Genomic DNA, 18,817 nt, shown 5'->3' with positions numbered 1-18,817 from the left:
TACCCCTACACTGATGATTGCACAAACATGAAGCATAACTGTCTGTGGGCATAAAAAAATTCATATTTATTGAAAAAATATTATCGATTTCTGCGAGCAGAGTTCAGGGGCAAATTTATTATCTCTTTTTTTTCTTTGCATCGATTTATTCACTAACTTGTTTTGTTAATTATTTCAATAGATTGTGTTTTATTATGTCGCTCTAGTAACTAGGTCATCACTCAAAATGGACTATGGAAAAGTATTGGAATTCCCACCTGTTGAGCATTGCACAGGGGATGCAGAGGACGCATACATACATCGATAAGTCATTTCTGGATGCATCAAATTCATTCTGTCTCTCGGTAAAGCTAAACCAACTTGCTCCTTACCTCAGTCAAAGGTCTATCCACCCTGTTAACTGTAAGTTGACCTTATCACAAGTGAATATAGCTTTACCACCTACCAAATAGATGTGAGCACTTCTGTGTTTTTTTTTAACTTACTAGAAACAAGGCATATTGCCACTTGGATATAAGAGACTACTATTTGGGATTATGCTTACAGGGACACACTGTGGAGAGGAAACAGGGAGAGAATTCCAAAATCTAGGAGCTCGAGGGAAGAAACTATTAGATTAGAAAACTTTTCAGGATCTAGGAACCTCTGCAGTTCAGAGGCTGGGAATTTGCCACCTGCAGAGTTAACGTTAAGGAGTCACAAGCGCTATGAGTTGAGAGCACGTTCCATTAAAGTACTTGGAAAATAAGCACAGGGATGCGACATTTGCAATGATGAGAGAGAGGTTGGAGCTTGGTTGACAGTATGAGACCTATTAAATTGGAGACATTTTTTGGACCCTGGAGAGGTTATTGGTAGACGCACCACTAACAATAGTAAAAATGTATGGGTGAATGGTTATGGTGAGTGTAGTTATTGTCAACACAATTAAATGCCTTCTTTATTGTAACTTTTTTTTTTTTTTTTTCATGTATATAAAATAAAACCAGTTGAAACATGTTATTTCTTTTTTTTTTCACCTCGTTATTATTTAAGGTACTGTGAGTGTTCCAGACTCCAAGGTGATCAAAAACAAGTAATGTTTCACACTTGATATCCGTGCAGTTTAGTTCAACGGATTCACATCAGCTAAGTTGCATCGCATTTCTCAGTTTATCACACATTTCAGAAAATGCTCAGTATATCCAAACGCATTATGGAGTTGATGTAAGAGGTCGCACACTGTATATGGCTGAAACATTCAAGACACCGAGTACATGATCTCACCAATCACCAAGTTTTTGATAAAATATAATTAATGGATTCTTTTCTTCCAGTTCGCAACCACACATCTATCTGATTATTGTACGGTCATTATATTGAAGCCACTAACATATTTTTACATTAATTACTCAACAGCTTATCTGATTATAAATATTGATGTTATTTTTATTTCTTGTAAATACAATTAAATAATTCACTGTTTCAATTGCTTTTAATTAATTCTCAGCAATGTTTAAATAGCATTATCAATGTTAGGATATTTCAGATGTCTGAAGTTTTTTAATAAATTCGTCCTGTTTAGATTTGTCTTATTGGGAGTAAATTCATATTTTGCCCATGTATTTTCCATCCCTATACCACTCTTCTGGACCCAGTCTTTTCAAATTGTTACTATTTTTGGCTAGAAGTGATATTTTCATTACACAGCTATGAAAATCATTATTTCTAGCTGCCAATTCCAGAATCAGGGCATTGTGAGTGGAGGGGGTGGGGTTCTTCGACTTATTTTTCTCTCTGCATCTAGACCACAACTTGTTACATATGATAAACGAATATAGCTTGAAATTCTGATGCAATACTTTGTGGTGTTACGTAAAATTAGTGCAATATCAATTACAACACAAACTCAAATTTATAGCAGTTTTTCTTTTTCTTTTCACTTGTGTACAAGACAGCACTTCATCTTTTTTGTAAGGTTTGTCATGTTAAAAATTATTAAAAGAAATAATTGTTAAAAGTTACTGATTCAATTGTAGTATAAAGATCGTTAGAATATATAGCCTATTTTGTTTGGCATTTTCCCAAATTTTGAAGATTTTTTTTCTTGTATTTCTTCTTTGAATAAAGCTGTATGCTCCTTTTTAACATAAATTTGAACTTTATTCAAAATATTTCTCTATCACGATAAGTTCATTTTGTTAGCTATTAAATTATTGACCAGGTTTTTAACTTCTTCATTTTTGCTTTTTAATTTGTTGAAAAAAAAAAAAAAAAAAAAAAAAAAAGCTAAACATTTATTTTTTTGTTTAAATGAAAAATTTGAACAAGATACTGGAATAAAGGCCACTATTATTTTTTGGTCTTTTTGGCATTGAAGCAAATTTTCTGGTATAAAATACTACAGATTGCTGGTTAGCATATTTAGACCATGATTTTACAATATAGTGCTCATATAGAGAGAGTGAAAAATTAGCATTTTGTGTGTAGAACATCGTTTTTATAAGCCTTTATGCAAAAATCTATTTCTATTATATCGGTTATAAAAGTAGACATTTTACAATAAAATATAAATGAAACACATAAAAATAAATTACTTAAAAAAATAACAATTTTATAATCTTGCACTTGTGGGAAGCTAAAGATGTGATCAACCAAACTGAAAGAGTTATGAGCTTGTATAAGCTACTCTCTTTCTTTCCCTTAGCTTACTGTTTGTTTGTTTTTTGCTATCCCTTGAAATAAAAATAAACAAGTATTTGCATAAGAGTGAAAAGTCAACGTTACTGACCAATGGGAATGATTCCTATTCATTCTAAACAATAAAACTAATGAAAAATATAAAACTTTTTCAAAAACAGTAAACATTTTACAATCAACCATTTTCATCCTTTTCTACATTCCCGATTGTACAACTGAACCAAAAAACTAAACCATGTGTATTGTTTAATTTGTTTTATTTCAAAACAAATTAGTTAATATTAAAATGATGACTTTTTTGGTTCATGTTGTATAATGCTGAAAAAGTAAAGGAAAGAACTTATCTCAATTTTAAGGGGAAATGAATACATGGAACAATACAAGCAAATAATTGCTCAACACAAATTTTAACAGAAACATATCCTGTCAGGTTCATAACAGTTTCTATGTATTTCTCATTCCATGTGACAACAAACTTTATTTAAAATTGAAAAAGTTATTTTCCTTTAATAAAAATGCTTTGTTTATATTTTAGCTATATTTTTTTCATTCAAGAGAGAATTCGGAAGTAATAATTTTCAATGTTGATTATTTTTAAATGTTTCAAAAAAATTTTTAAAAAACAAATAAAAAAGATTGGGCATCAAAAAGCGTAAATCTATGTGCCATATTCAAAATGAAAAAACACTCAATAAATTATTAAACTGTTACGACTTTTAGATTTCATTTTGTTTGGTAACATCTTAGAGGCCCTCTCTCTGATGTTATGATGATGAACAGCATCCAAATGTGCCTCAGTTTAGTGGCTACAAACTGTTTAATTAGGATTTGTTTTCTAAACACCATGATGCATTAAAGTTGGAGAACATACTCATAAAATTGTGCATAGCTCTACTCACTGTGGCATAAACAGAATCTAAAAGAAACAGTTTTCTGAATCCAACAACCATTTTTCAGCCATAATTCTATAACTGTCTACACACACTGCTTTTCAGTGGCTTGGTCACACTGGGATCCTGCCACTTGACAGTCATGCTTGCTAATCATAAGCAAGTGATCAAGAGATTAGCTAGTGTTCACCTGACTCCATTACACTAAGATGACTTATTCATTCCACCTTGACAGCCAATCTATTTAACTACTACCGTCAATTGCAAATAACTCGCATGGTCCCCATCAACCGTTCACTCACCACTGATCCCTGTTGATCACGTTCCAGCCACACCTGATACAACAGGGCCAACGACAACATTACGATGACACTGAGGGCCATCCATCCTGATGAACCCACATCACATTCTTATATCCAATCATTATTAATACACATTGCTTAAATCTAAATTCTTGTCTGGTTTCCTTGCTACGATACACTTTTTCTAATAACAAAATAAACCTTTGATTCTTAGTATAATATAAAATAGTATAAAATAGATATAATTTATCTCCATTAATTTGTCAGCATAAAATAATAATAGCCAAATTAACATTGTTTTTAGTTGAATCAGTGAAATAAGGTTAAAATTTTGCAAGTCCAATTTAGTAAAATAAAAAAAGCACCTGTCAATAAAATTAAGGTGGGAGCTCAATTTATGTTACAAAAAACATTGATAGGCATAATGTTTTGTTGTTTCTTGTTGTTTGCTTTTTGGTTTGAAAATTGCTAAATTAATTTTTAGTTTGGAAATTGTTGAATTAATTTTTAGTTTGAAAATTGTTAAATTAATGTTACAAATTGAATGAAAATAGTCCACACTTATTTATTTTATGTTGAGAATGAGAATTAAAAAGCAAAAATGTTTTAAATAATGTTTTATTGTGTGCACTTATTTCATAAAACTTTTTAACAAATGTTTTAAATCTTGATAAATTAAAAACTGAATCCGCTTCAATTGGATAATCTTGTCAATATTGTGTTTCAGCCCAAATTGGGATGAAAAAAAAAAACTGAGCGGTGTTAAATTGTATGTTTTTATCCTGAAAAATTATTCTCATTTTAAAATGCTTTTCTTGGTTGAAAATGTAATTTTGATGCAGTTTTTTTTTTCTTTCTTAGACCTCAAACAGTTTTCCCTTTTGAAAATGTTTTTATACTCAAAACAAATATGAAGATTTCGAATAGAGACCGCATTATTGTTGATTAAAACAATCTAAGCATTATTATCAAAAAAATATATACATTTTTTGTAGTAATTGAGAAATTAGTTTTCTAGATGAAAAAGAAACCCTGTCAGTGAAGTGCAGGACCTAATTTTGTACACAGGGTAGAAAATGCACAAGAAATGTCACTGGAATGCATCACATCGCTGTGTGATTTTGTGTGAAGGTAGAAATCTACACGAAGTGATGCTTTCATGCAAATGACATTAATGAATCCAATCATTCCTGAGTAAGTAATAAGAGGTGGTCTTTTGTTTTCAGCCATTTTTCACGAGTTGATCTGATTTAATGTATAATCAGCATCCATAGCTGAGGAAGATGTACATTGGAAGTTGCACCACCTGCTGGCTATATCATACAAACCCATGTGTGTTTCTTTGCCTAGAAGAAATCCATGAACATTTATTCAGATATAAGTTTATATCTGATGCCTCACCTTATGCATTGTCACTGCTACATTATGTTCCTCTCAAAAGTTGTTGTGGGCGACCTGCATCCTGCAACAAGTGGTGACCAGTATGGAGACTGAAATGACTGACTGAAATGACTGACTGAAATGACTGACTGACTGACACACACACACACACACACACACACATGTATCAGCTCCTCTCGTTAATACAACATGATCACACATCACCAACTCATCAATACAGTACATGATGGATTTAAAACATTTGTTTTTACTCTTTTCCCCCCAAACAAGACATATTGCTACTTGGGACCATGTTTACAGAAGATTGTGAGAAGTTGAACAGCAAGATGTCATTTAAACTTCTGCATGTTAGTACAGTCAGGGAAGCAGGAAAAGGAGAAAATTCCAAAGTCTAGTAGCCCGAGAGAAGAAACTATTAGAACAGAAGGCTTTCCAGTATCTAGAAACCTCAAAAATGAAGGGTGGGATTTTGCTGTTTGTCTGATTCATTAGGAGTATATACATCGAGGGGGTACAAGTGCTACAAGTTCATCAGAAAACATTCCAACAAAATACTTGTAAAATAGGCACAGGGATACAATAAAAGGGCTCCTTCAGTCTTTGACAGACTATGGATACCCACGAAGGGGTGCCTGTGCATGAAATTTTTGTGACAGGAGGTGCACAATCTCCAACCACACCTCTCTGGAGTCAACATTGTTAAGTACCAGTGGCAAGTGAAGTGTAGGTATAGGACGATTGGAAACAAATGCCGAGATAATTCCCAAATGATCACCAATCTGGTACTAACCAGGCTCAACATTGCTTAACTTCGGTGATGAGAACCATTGTGGCAACGCGTTTATGCCGTATATACACACAGGGATAAAATATTGCTGTGATAAAACAGAGGTTGGAACTTGACCGATAGTGTAGGATCTATTTGATTTGGACTCTTTTTGGATCCTGTCTAAGATGAAGCGACTAATGGTAGATACAGCAGCCCAGATTTGGCACGAATATTCCATGCATGGGCAGATTATAGCTTTGTAAAGATAAAAGATATTTTCAGGTGTTAGGATTAGTCAAACTCTACAAACATCCACATCACACTTATAGGATTACTTAAAAACTGTACAGATCCATTCACACTTGTTACTTCAAACTTCCTTTGCAGATGAACTTGCAAACAACTTGCACTGACATCAGTGAAGTTTCACTTGCACTCATTGCTTCAAGCTACTTGCAACACTGACTTTGTCCAGCCTTTACAAATGCACTCGCAAAAGCAACCCACTTCCAACATGTGCACATAGTCGCTTTGTTATCGGTTTCTTCAGATATCGACCTCTATCTATTGCCCACACAGACATGATATAAAATTACTTGCACAATTTATATTTTAGTTTAGCAAACAGAACATGTTGTAGTTTGGGCAAACTTTAATAGCCCACAAGTCCAGCTGTTACATTGGTTAGCTGTGACTAGTGACCTTGGTCAGCTACTCCTGCTTCTGGTTGCAATTAACATTTCTGTTCAAGTTACTTCAGTTTACTGATGTTCAGATAACTTCGTCTGACTTTCAACAACTTCATGCTTATCTCATTGACCCAACCAGTTCATTAACTGTGCACAGCAACAAATGCCCTTCAATTTTCCGAAAAATCCGTTCTGTTACTTTTTTACTCATATCATGTTTAATGCTTGTGCAAAATTTCAAAAAATTCCAAGGCGTAGTTATTGAGAAAAGTATGGACAGACGAACGGACAATGGTGAATTTATAGGTGCACTCTCCTTTTGTCGGGGGGGGGGGCCAAAAAATAATTTGAAATAAGTAGTTTAGTTGTTGCATCATATCACATCAAAGGGAGGGGATAATAACTAACTCTAACCAATTTGGAGACCAGAGCAATGCTATAAAAATACAGAAAGATGTCCTTTAGTCATTAAAATATTGCATTAAACTTATATTTTCAACACTTACAAAGTAAATTACAATTTTAGGTGGTGGATATAGGGACAAGCAATCTAAAGTACATGCATTTCAACCAGGACATCTTGTAACCGTTACATGACTGATTTATTTCTTCTGTATGAACACACAAGGTTTTGCATTATCTTTAGTTGACTAAAACAAACATGCCTCGACTCCTACAGCAATACACAAGCGATTAGCTAATAACTTCCGATTCTTGTGTTCCAGCATCGATTGACTCATTAGTCAAATGGTCTCCATCAATTCACTGTTTAGTAATACAGCTTCCTATTCCAGTAGCCTCTTTCCAAGAATTGCAGGCTTGTGGAACTCTCTTCTTGCTGACTTTTCCTCCTACCTATAACTTGATCTTTTCAAGACTAAGGCCAATAAGCATCTTCTGTCTTTTCGCTTATCATCTTTTGTTCTTGTTAGCTCTTTACATCAAGTGGTTTCATGCCTTGTCTGGAGCCAGTTCCATAAACAAATTTAAAAAAAATAACTGCACATGTAAATTTCTCAGCCTTTCTAATTCCAACTCAGCTTGGTTCACACACAAATATAATTGAATTCCTGAACAAGATGCCATGGAGATAAGACACTAAAAACATGCTTTCATTCTTTGCCAGAAAACAGCAAGATTAGGTGAAACTACAAAACTCTTAAGCTTGCTAAGCAAACTAGCCTTACATGCTTATGTTCGTGTTTGGAGCAAACATTAAATAAAGTTAATCTTATACTGAAGATGTTGGTATTCATATGGAACATTTTTTCTTCTTTCATTTAAGCTGATTGAACTAATCAGTTAAATACAGAGTCAACTGAACAAAATGACGATCTTCCATCTCTTACGACTCTTCAAATTACACCAACCATCCACTATAATCTTAAACGATTTAAAAATAATCAAACAAATTCTTCAAGTAATATAACAGCTTCATTGCTGGATAAAATTAAGATTGTATTGAAGTTTTTAAATAGCTGCTAAATGTTTGCGATTAGTTTTATTTTGCATTGTAAGCAGTGTATATTTTGCCTTGTTCCAGTCTTGTGAATTTCTTTGTTTATTCTTATTTTAAAAATATTATTTTACTTTCTGATTTTTTTTAGGCGGTGGGTTTTACTTTGACTTTTGTGCGAGTTGGCATTGTTCGTTACGAACCATATATAGATAAGGACAATCTAGGGGCTCACACCTTTCAGGCAAACTGAGAGCTGGCTTCTGATTGGACAAACCAGGAAGGAAGTGTATTTCGAAATCTCCAGCCATGAGAATTCGCTCCTGCTTCTGTTTGTTGCAATTTTTGTTTGCAACAAATACTTAGGATTATTTTTATTTTTTATTGTATATATATATGCTACATGCCCTTTTCAAATGCAATCTTTAGAAGAAAATAAACTTTATTTTGAAGGTGCACGTTGTCGTTTGTTCAATTAAAATATTTAACCGTTTTCAACTAAAGAAAGGTTTAATATAAGGGCTGGGCTTTTAGTGGAAGGAGGGGCACTCTCAAAAGTTACAAAAATAGCAGAGAACACATAGGTTGACATTCCCCAGTAGAGTATCTCAGATAAACGGAGAACAAACATTAAGATTATGGTTAAATTTTTCGAAAAAGCTATCTAAAATCTGTGTAGACAGTAAAACAATGCACTTCATTGTAAGATTATGACATGCTGAACGTTTTGAAGTTCAAAGCAAATTGGTATTACGAATGGAAATCTGAAGCAGAACACCTTTTAAGTGCCAGTGTACTAAAGGATCCACAAATTTCTTACCTCAGAAATTTATGTCATAGCATCGAATTAATATGGATCAATCAGCATTTGTGGAACGCATAATGATTTAATGGAAAACAAATATACTTAGAAGCAAAATTGCTTTGTGTTCTATTTGTTAAAAAGAAATGACAAAATGTGAAACAGTAGAATACACATTGCTGGATGGCCTTCACTTAAATGGAGGCTCACTTGGTTCTCTTGTAGCAAATGTCCCCCCGATTCTATTTTCGCTTTTTCTTGCTCACATGCCCCTATTCCGAATTTATAGCCACGTTTGACATTATTGGACTTTTCAATAGGGGCATATGAAGGAGAAAAAGCGAAAGTAGAATCAGGGAGAGACCTACTAAAAGAGAATCAAAACTTTAAATCATTGTGAATTCAGTAAAGAAATATTTATATTCAAAATTGAGAAAGATTTTATTTTATTTAGTATTTCATTTCATTTATTAGTTCTGGTTTGCATTTTTAATGCATTAATTTTCTCATCTTACACTGTCAACATGAAAAGAAGGCTAGAAACAGGGAGACAAAAGGAGCATGAGAACCAAATAACTAATTTAAAAAAAAAAGCAGAAAAAGAAGTACTGCTTTGTTTCTAAAATAATAAACTAGCAGGATCCATTAACCGGTGTTGCCTGGTGGAAGCATGCCTTCTCGTAAAAAAATTAAAGTATGGTTGTTGCTGTTGCCCAACCCCTAACCTTCTCATGTTAAGAATGGCTATCGGAACAGACACACCATTATGTGAGGGGAGGGAGGTTAAAACATTTTCCCCAAATTTAACCTTGATAATCGTTGTCAGGATACCCACTTGCAAATAATATAAACCAACAAAAAATACTGGGGGGGGGGCAGTGGCAGTCGAATAGAATTAGATTTGTTTTTCACGTGCATGTACAAATGTGGTGGTCACTGATTTAATCACTTTATATCTCGAAAACAACTTGTATATGCCAAATATAAAGAAGATTGTCCTAATCAGCATAGTCAAAAACCTATAAAAGTCGTCAATATAAAGAAAAGTGTAGAGGTGGAGCTAAGGTAAAAATTTACATAAAAACAAACAAAGCGAATGTATCGATAATGAGCCCAGAAAAGAGAAGTAAACAAAATACTGCACAGAAAGTATAATTGGTCTAAAATCAAACATTTAATAAATAAGTGGTCTAGTAGGTAAAGTAATTTAGTTTAAAACCTACCTGAATAAAATATTGGGGCGTCAACTTAATTTTAAGCAGTTATTGAGTTATAAAAACCAAATGCAGACAAGGTAAGTAATACGATTGAAATTTAGCTAATTGTAGGAAAATATGTAAGTAATTTAAGGCTCCCACATTAAAAGTAAATGTGAAAAAAGATATAAAAACATCTTGTTATAAAACAAAGTAAAATAAAACAAAAAACTAACATTATGTAAGGTTCGCTAAACCTCTCCGAAATCAAAAGATAAGCAATGGTGCCCATATATATTGTTTTTTTTTTTGCAGTTTTATGGGAAGGGGGAATCATTCAATTTTCTGTTTATGAGCGGCTTTTGTGTTTGGTTTAATTTTTTTAAAGCGATTGCCTCTTGTAGAGAGTGTCGCCATATTTAAAGCGTTCTGGATTGTTCGTTTATGTATTAAGAGATAGATTCCAGAATAATAAAATTGTCAGCTCTCAGCCAATGAGAATGGGCGGAATTTGAGAAGGGAGAATTTATTATTTTTGAATCAGAAAAGGGAAAGATTATGGTATGTCTATGAGTTATGAAGGATAAAAACGCAATATCTGTAGAATATTTCCACCCAGTCTTAACTGGGGAGGAGTAGGAAGACTTCATATTTAGGGGAAAAATAGGAACTACTACTTCTAAAGATGGTGCAGTTGTGATGCCAGGATGAAATGTAGGATTTTATTATAACGACTAAATGTGTCTAAAATGTTGTTCTAAAGTTACATAAGATAGTGGCTAATATTCTAGACATAATATATTTGTATGTGGCATCCGTTGTTGCAAACCTATGGTAATTGGTTCTGGGGAGGGGGGGATTTCTGCACTCAATCATTTTATTATATACTAACTGTACTCAGCCACGAGTTGCTGTTGCTCAGTTTGTGTAAATGGAACCCCCCCCCCAAAAAAAAAAATAAAACAAAAAGACAAAATTCATTTTTTTAAGAAGGAATTATTGTGGCATTATGTTTTTTTTTCATTACAGAAAAATCTGTAATTATTAATTAATAAAGAAAATAGTTATGTATTTAGTTGAAGACTGTTATACTCATAATCCCCTATAATAATCAGTGAGAGAAAGAGATGGTTAGAGAGAGAGAGTGTGAGAGAGAAAGAAAGAGTTGAAAAGAATATATACAGAGAGAAAAAGAGAGGAAATAAAAACGCTGTAAAATGTTTTTTTTCGGCATAAGAGAGATATATATAGAGAGAGAGACAGATAGGAAATAAATGTAGTAGGTATTGTTGACGTTGTGAAATATTGTGGCATACAAAGAAATGTACGAAGCGAGCAAGCAAGGAAATGCAAACTATTGTAGATAATGTTGACACCGTAAAATGTTTGGGTTTTTTTTTCAGCATATAAAGAAATGTAAAAAGCAAGCAAGCGAGAAAGAGTGTGATGGAAAAAAGAAATGTAAAGAGAGAGGGACAGAGAGAGAAAGAGCAAGCACGTGACAGAGAGAGAAAGAAGAAATAAAAACTGTTGTAGGTAGTGTTGACGCCGTAAAATGTATGGGTTTTTTTTAGCATAAAAAGAAATGTACAAAGCGAGTGAGAACGAGAGAGAGAGAGAGATGAAATAAAAACTGTTGTAGGTAGTGTTGACCCCATAAAATGCTGTTTTTTTTTGCATAAAAAGAAATGTACAAAGCGAGCAAGAGAGAGGAAATAAAAAATTTTGTAGATAATTTTGACACCATGAAATATTTGTTTTTTCTTCAGCATCGCCCTGAAATGTTTGTTTTTTCTTCAGCATAAACAAATGTAAAAAGCAAGCTAGAGACAGAGAGTTGGGAAGAATATATACAGAGAAAGAGAAAATGAAAACTCGTGCAGATACTATTGTTATTTTTTATTTCAATTTTAGTATAAATCGTATTCCTTATTATTTTTTTTTTTTTTGCAATAAACAATTATTGCTAAAAAGTTTATGTATTCTTATATATTTTATTATAAGGGGGTGAAAAAATAAACAAAATATATTTGAAAATTATACCCATTTTGTGCTCCTGTACCTCAATTGACAGACGCGTGTTTGAAAGTTAGGGTCTGGTTTATGCGTAATTACCAAACAATATCATTTCTCAGGTTATTGCTGGTGGCCATCTTAGTACACACGCATTTGTGCATAGTTTCTCTGAGTTGCGTTTACGTGTATGAGCGCACCAAAGTGGCCATCAGCAATAACAGAAGAAATGACATTGATTAATATCCGGAAAAATACTTATTTGTGGGAGATTTAAATCCGATATTCGCTTTCAGCATACCCGAAAACCTCACAGTCGTCATTTTTAATGAAAATTTTAAGATGGAAACCAGGTAAAAATTTATCAAAGAGTTTAATGAATTGGATTCGGAAGTTTAGTACGTTTTGTGCTTGCAAATAATCAACTGTTGAATTTGTTCAAGTTCTGCCTGTTTGTGTTTGCTTCTGTTTTGTACTGACCGTTTTGTTTCATTATGAATGCCCCGAAAAAGCCCCTTCTGATTAATGTTCACCAGTTTTAAAATAAGCAAACAAACTTGCTGTTTTTCAGAATAACAGAATATTTTGGAACTGGTAAAAATTATTCAGAAGGGACTTTTTCAGGACATTCATCGTGAAACAAAATGGTCAGTACAAAACGGAAGTAAACAGTAAACACAGACATACAGAACTCGAACAAAGCCCAAATATAATAATAATAATAATAATAATGTATATATTAATACGATAGCGTGTTATTTTGTGTGTCATGCTTACACCTTTTTTCTTCCGAGTGATTGTCGTTTAATTGTTACGACCTTCTATTTCTTGTAATAAATAATTTTACCAAGAATTCCTCATGAGTTTTGATTTCAGTTTCGATTCAAGCTGATGCATCCAAGTCATATGGATATATATATATATATATATATATATATATATATATATATATATATATATATATTAATCACAACTTTAATCGAATATATATAAAAATCTGCATAAATTATAATATCATATTTAAACATATTTTACATACGGGCTACGCCTGGCGTTCCTGCTAGCTTAGATAAATACTTTTGTAGCTTTAACAAAAAGCCTACAATAATATCAAGGCGTCTCCCGCTGAACATCCACAGAATTCCAACACAGGTCCCGCCGCTAACAATAGAAAAACTTGCCAACTATTTTAATGTTTTCAAATTGTCATCAATTTCGATAATTAGGAATTTTAAAGATATATTAAAACATAAGTCAACTGCTGTAATTACTTCGTGAACGATTCGTTTTCCATAATTGTTGATTAGCAGAATATATCGAGGACAAATTTTAGCCATCCACCTGTTTTTTTCTAAACTACTTCTTAGGCGGAAGTTACCGGTTAAAAGTTGTTGCTATTTAATAATGCTGTTGATTTTAACGGCAATACGTTCAGCACGTAATTATTTTTAATATATATATATTTACTAGCATGGGTGCCCAGCATTGCCTGGGTATTTGGAGATATTGAGCAAAAAAAAAAAAAAAAAAAAAAAAAAAAAAAAAAAAAAAAAGTGTAAATTTTTTAAAACTTTGACCCCTATTATGACCCCTTAACATTTGTTTTGGGCTCAAATTAAGTTATTAAGTTAGATCAATGTCCAATGAACCTATATCTAAAATTTCAAGTGTTTAGACCCCAAATTGTCGGAGGAGTTTGGTAGAGTTCTCAAAAGTCAAATCGTTGAATTTTGACCCCTTAATCGCCAAATTTATGGCCAAAAACCGATCACATCGATTTTACCAAATCTCTGTACCCTGTATATCAAAGTTCGAGTCTGTAGACTTACAATTGACAGAGTTATTGCGTAGGGAAATGTACACACACACACACAGACACTTTCACAGATATATAGATAGATAAAAAAAAAAAAAAAAAAAAAAAACGATACTCAGTAGCGCAACGTGTTCGTTGCGCTACTGAGTATCGTTTTTTTTTGGGGGGGGGCGAAAAATCCTAATGCCAACTACTTCTTCGGGAGGAAGTAATGCCTGGGAGAATAGCCTCCGAAGTTAACATAATCCCATTTTTTGGCAAGACTGGAGTTTAGGTGGAAAAATAATCTCGAACCCATTATCACATAAAAGGAACTAATTTCCCTAATCACCGGTACGTTACTATGTCAATAATATAGGTATTTCAGAAGTTGTTTTTGAAAACAACTTAAAGAAACCCAACTTTTTACTTATTTATTTTAAAACGTTTCACGATCTTTTTTTCACGATATCTTTCTTCTCTCATTTTTTACTTCTTTATTTTAAACATTTTTTAATTTTAAACAGAACATTCCACGATATCTTAAGCACCATTTTTTTTAGCACGGTAACAAAAATACATAAGAACCGAAGGTTTTATAATTAATAAATTTAAATTTGAAATAGAGAAATAATAAATTGCAAGAGATTACGCGTGTTTAATATTAATTTGTATCGTTTATAACTACTCACGTAATTTAATAATAATCACACGATTCAATTTTTAATTAAAAAAAACTATTGTTTAAACTTAAACTTTAAAAAGTCTGATAATTTATTATTTCTATTTATGTATTATTTATCATTAAGGTACTAGTGCATAGAGCGCCGGGCGTAAATAATAACGTTATATTTAAAAAGCCATTCTTAATATGGGGAGGGGAGAGTGTTTTATACATATTCTATACTTCAACCTTACAATTGAATAAAAAACATATCATAAAACTTTAATTAAACTTGGAAATACGATTTAAAAAATAGCGCGGATCACTCTCTGCACTAGCACCGTCATTAAAAAGGTATTCATTGTGTAAAAAAAAAAAAAACACGGAACATACAAGACATTTAAATATGAATAGAACTTTTCATAATTGTAACCTTTTTTATTTTAATTAAAAGCAATATAAAAAGAAGTTTTTTTTTTTTTAAGTTGTTTTCAAAAACAACTTCTGAAATACCAATATTGTTTATATATTATTGACATAAGTAACGTACCGGTGATTAGGGAAATTAGTTCCTTTTATGTGATAAAGGGTTCGAGATTATTTTTCCACCTAAACTCCAGTCTTGCCCATTTTTTTTAGTTCGAAAGCTGATTCTTACCACTAAGGCCCAGTGTTGTTGTGGAGAATAATTTTAAATTTATCCCGCGATAAACCCACATTTTTAATCTGTTTTGTGGTACCCAGTGTTTGGATTTTATGCATAGTTTAAAAAAAAAAAAAAAAAAAAAAAAAGTTGATTAACCTGTACAGATAGGGTCCCGATGTCCCACCGCGTTCTGAGTTCGGGGAAAAAGCTGTCTGACGTAAGGGGTGTCGAGCCAGAAAATTAACCACACCCTGAAACTCCTTCAGCATGGATTTGACAAGCATGAGCAAATTTTGGAGTTGTTACAATGAGGCGAAAATTTTCTTACGATAAAATAACATCTTACGAAAAGAAGGACCTATATGCGTCATTTGTCAAAAAAGTAAAAAGGAACAAAAATTATTGTTGGAGGTGCCCTTCCTTCACATAAAGAAAGGCACATTTCGATAAAACAAGGGAGTTTTTTAGAAGGAGTTCAGCTGCCACTGACGACATTTATCCAATTCTTATATTTTTGGGCATATACGACCCCTGCAACATAATGTGCCAAAATGTGCACAATAACAGACAAAATGGCCATTACGTGGTAATGGCTACATTCGGAACATTTGTTCCAAGAAATTATTAGCAACTGCAACAAAATTAGGGGGCCCCGGAATAATTGTGGAGATAGATGAAAGTGTCGTAACGAAGAGAAAAAACAAGCGAGGGCGCATACGACAGAAGTTTTTATTTTAATTCTAATTATTTGAACTGTTGAATTAAAAGAAATTCAGTACACCAAAAATTCTAATTATTTGTGGAATTTATAAGGCGGTAAAAAATACTAATTATTTGAACTGTTAAAATAATTTTTTTTAATTATTTGAAGTTTTTTTTCTTATGTTAACTCGGCACTTTATTGAAGGGGTAATTTTTCGCCTCGACACCGCCTACGTCAGACGACTTTTCCCTGAACTCAGTTGGGACCTTATCCGTACATGTTAACCAAAAAGTTAAGTGCTATTTTTATTTTTAGGGTAAATTCTTATGACGTGCCTAAGTGTATCATAAACACCCCAACCTTCCCATGTTAAGAACGGCTTTCGGAATAACCCCACTCCCAACTAACCTCCCCATGTTAAGAACGGCTTTTGAGGTTGGGGGGGGTATTCCAAAAGTCGTTCTTAATATGGGGTGATTTGGGGTGTTTATACTACGCTGAGGTAAGTCATAAAAAAATATCCTAAAAATAAAAATCGCATTTTTAACTTTTTTTAAAACAAAGCATAAAATCCAAACATAATTTCTTCGCGTTTTTCATTGGCGATTATTTTTGGTAGCACATTCCAGCAAAACAACTTAACACAATCCGCTGAGTTGACAAAAAAAGTTCAAAAACGTACAATATGGCATTAAAATGAGGTTTTTGTTAAATGATCTACGGGGTCATTGCTTCCTTTAGTTTATCGCACATCAGAATGACGACCAGTCCCTATTCAAGAAGGTAGTTAAACACTACAGTAAGGTCGGTTTTTAATGCAGGTAATCATTCAGTTCCAACTAAGAAAAAAGAAAAAACGTGAGGCATACTGGATTGTGATAAAATTGTCTCAGTCTTTTGTATTATAACATCCGTAAATAATTTTGGCTTTCTTTCATGCTGTTTGATTCCCGCCAGACGGAAATCCCCAACATTATAGGTGGGTTGTTAACGCTTTTATTGCCGCAAATGGAACTCTCCTAACATGGAAAAAAAATGTTAGAATGCACAATATATAAGTGCCAGGATTTCTGCTACATTAATCAAAGACAGATTAAGTGTAGTAGCAGAACATATAGTACACTTTGATCCTAGCCAAAAGGTTAAGATTTTGCACGTACAGAATTTACACTACCTAAACTGACCTTATGCCCAACCTTGCTGTATTAGGAAGGTAAACAATAGACATTCAATTTCAATATCGATCGCCAACAAAACAAGTAGATTGATTTGTGAACAAACGAAATAAAACTGAAAAAAAAAAAAAAAAAATGGTGAAGCAATAAGCATGAACTAATGTTCGTTTGTTAGAAAAACTTTTTCGACATAAGAACGTGCGATAATTCGGTTATAAGCCCCAATTCGTGAATTTAAAGGCTTCAAAATTACCCTCAAATTTCGAAAACGCAACCATTTTAATCTATTCTTAATAAATTAAAAAAATTATTGATATCTGTTTACATCGTGACACTCAGTGAAAGTTATTTTGAAGCCTTTAAATTGGCGACTAAAACGGTAAAGTTGCAAGTTTACCGTTAGTCGCCAAAGGAAAACAAATCTTTGCCCTCGTCTTTTGACAAATTAGTATAGCTGCCTTACTATAATGTAATTGTGTATATACTTACCATAATCTTGCAAAAAAAAAAAAAAAAAAAAAAAAGGAAAGATATCCCTTCTTGTGGTGTACGACGACGCACGTAAAACGAAACTTTTTTTTTTTTTTTGTCTCACTGATGTTGAAAAATGTTGAATTCTGTTGATAAAGAGGATCTCTTTTTCTTTCCTCTTATGATCCAACGCTCATTTTGAGAAAAATTACAACAACAAAAAATATTAATGATGACTCATTATTTGCTTTGTTACTTGATGCTGGTGATGATGATGACACCGATAAGCCTCGATATTTTAGTTCATTGACTGTGTGTACTCAACTGTAGTGCGTAAATTAATGTGTAAAGAAATGTTATGTTTGAGGTACTCGGGCACTCATAAAGTCGGCAGACCATGTGGCATGCAAAAATGTTTGAATGCGCGCACGTGTCGTGGTAACTGCAAGAAAAAGAAAGAGAGAACGAACTGAAACTCTTCTTCTTCTTCTTCTTCTTCTTAAAAACTAAAAGCAGATTACAGGCACGGCTCATCTGGTAAACATATCCGTTATTTAAGTTTGCCACGTTTGTTGTAAAAGTCGCTTTGTCCCCTCGACACACTTCCATCTGTAGGGACAATATAAACACTTATCGGGAACTAAACCCCTATCTCCCCTTTGGTGCAATGCGGCAGCTGCTATAGAACTGTATAATATTTGCTATGAATAGCCAAAAAGCGTAATTAAGTCCTAAATAGGAAGATCTGACGTCGCCAGGTATTGTGCCCAGCTCACAAATCATATTACCTTTTTTTTAATCGTTTTTGTTCTCATTTTTAAATATTAAATTTAGAGGACGGGGCTCAAGGGTGTAGTCAGCATTGATTTTGTAAGAGTATGTAAGAAGTGAAGTGTGACATTTTGGTAAATTTTTAGTATTATATCTCTCGAGACGCACAAGGGCGTAGGGATGAACTGTGGCATGAATGGTAATAGACAAGGCCTAGTTTGTCAAGTTTATGACGATTCCTACTTGCAAAGGAAAGACGTGATGAACATCACAACAACAAAATGGAGACAACACGCGTGTACAATAAAGATCAGAGTGTTTTATTTCGGAGGAATAAAATACGTACGTCTCTAAGAAATAGCTGCTGTACTAAACAATGATGGTGCGTGCAGGAT

The 18,817-nt window shown here is 33.2% G+C and overlaps 1 protein-coding gene across 3 annotated transcripts in view; it reads right to left on the bottom strand.

The window, feature by feature from the left end:
• The window catches only part of LOC145297684 (b(0,+)-type amino acid transporter 1-like), a 115,303-nt gene extending 97,051 nt beyond the window's left edge, over positions 1-18,252 (bottom strand). The window contains exon 1 of one of the 3 annotated variants that reach the window (XM_080143881.1): positions 17,670-18,252. In XM_080143881.1, the coding sequence (XP_080000007.1) occupies positions 17,670-17,672 (3 nt within the window). In that variant the 5' untranslated portion in view covers positions 17,673-18,252. Of the gene's footprint in view, positions 1-5,272; positions 5,362-15,458; positions 15,572-17,669 lie in introns of those variants that run through there. The other 2 variants (XM_080143879.1, XM_080143878.1) reach the window with 2 other exon arrangements.
• Between the last annotated feature and the right edge of the window lie 565 nt (positions 18,253-18,817).

This window comes from Euprymna scolopes, chromosome 18 (genome assembly GCF_053919585.1).
Source record: "Euprymna scolopes isolate OS-2025 chromosome 18, ASM5391958v1, whole genome shotgun sequence".
In the NCBI taxonomy this organism is placed as follows: Eukaryota; Metazoa; Mollusca; class Cephalopoda; order Sepiida; family Sepiolidae; genus Euprymna; species Euprymna scolopes.
This window is presented reverse-complemented; position numbering and strand designations above follow the sequence as displayed.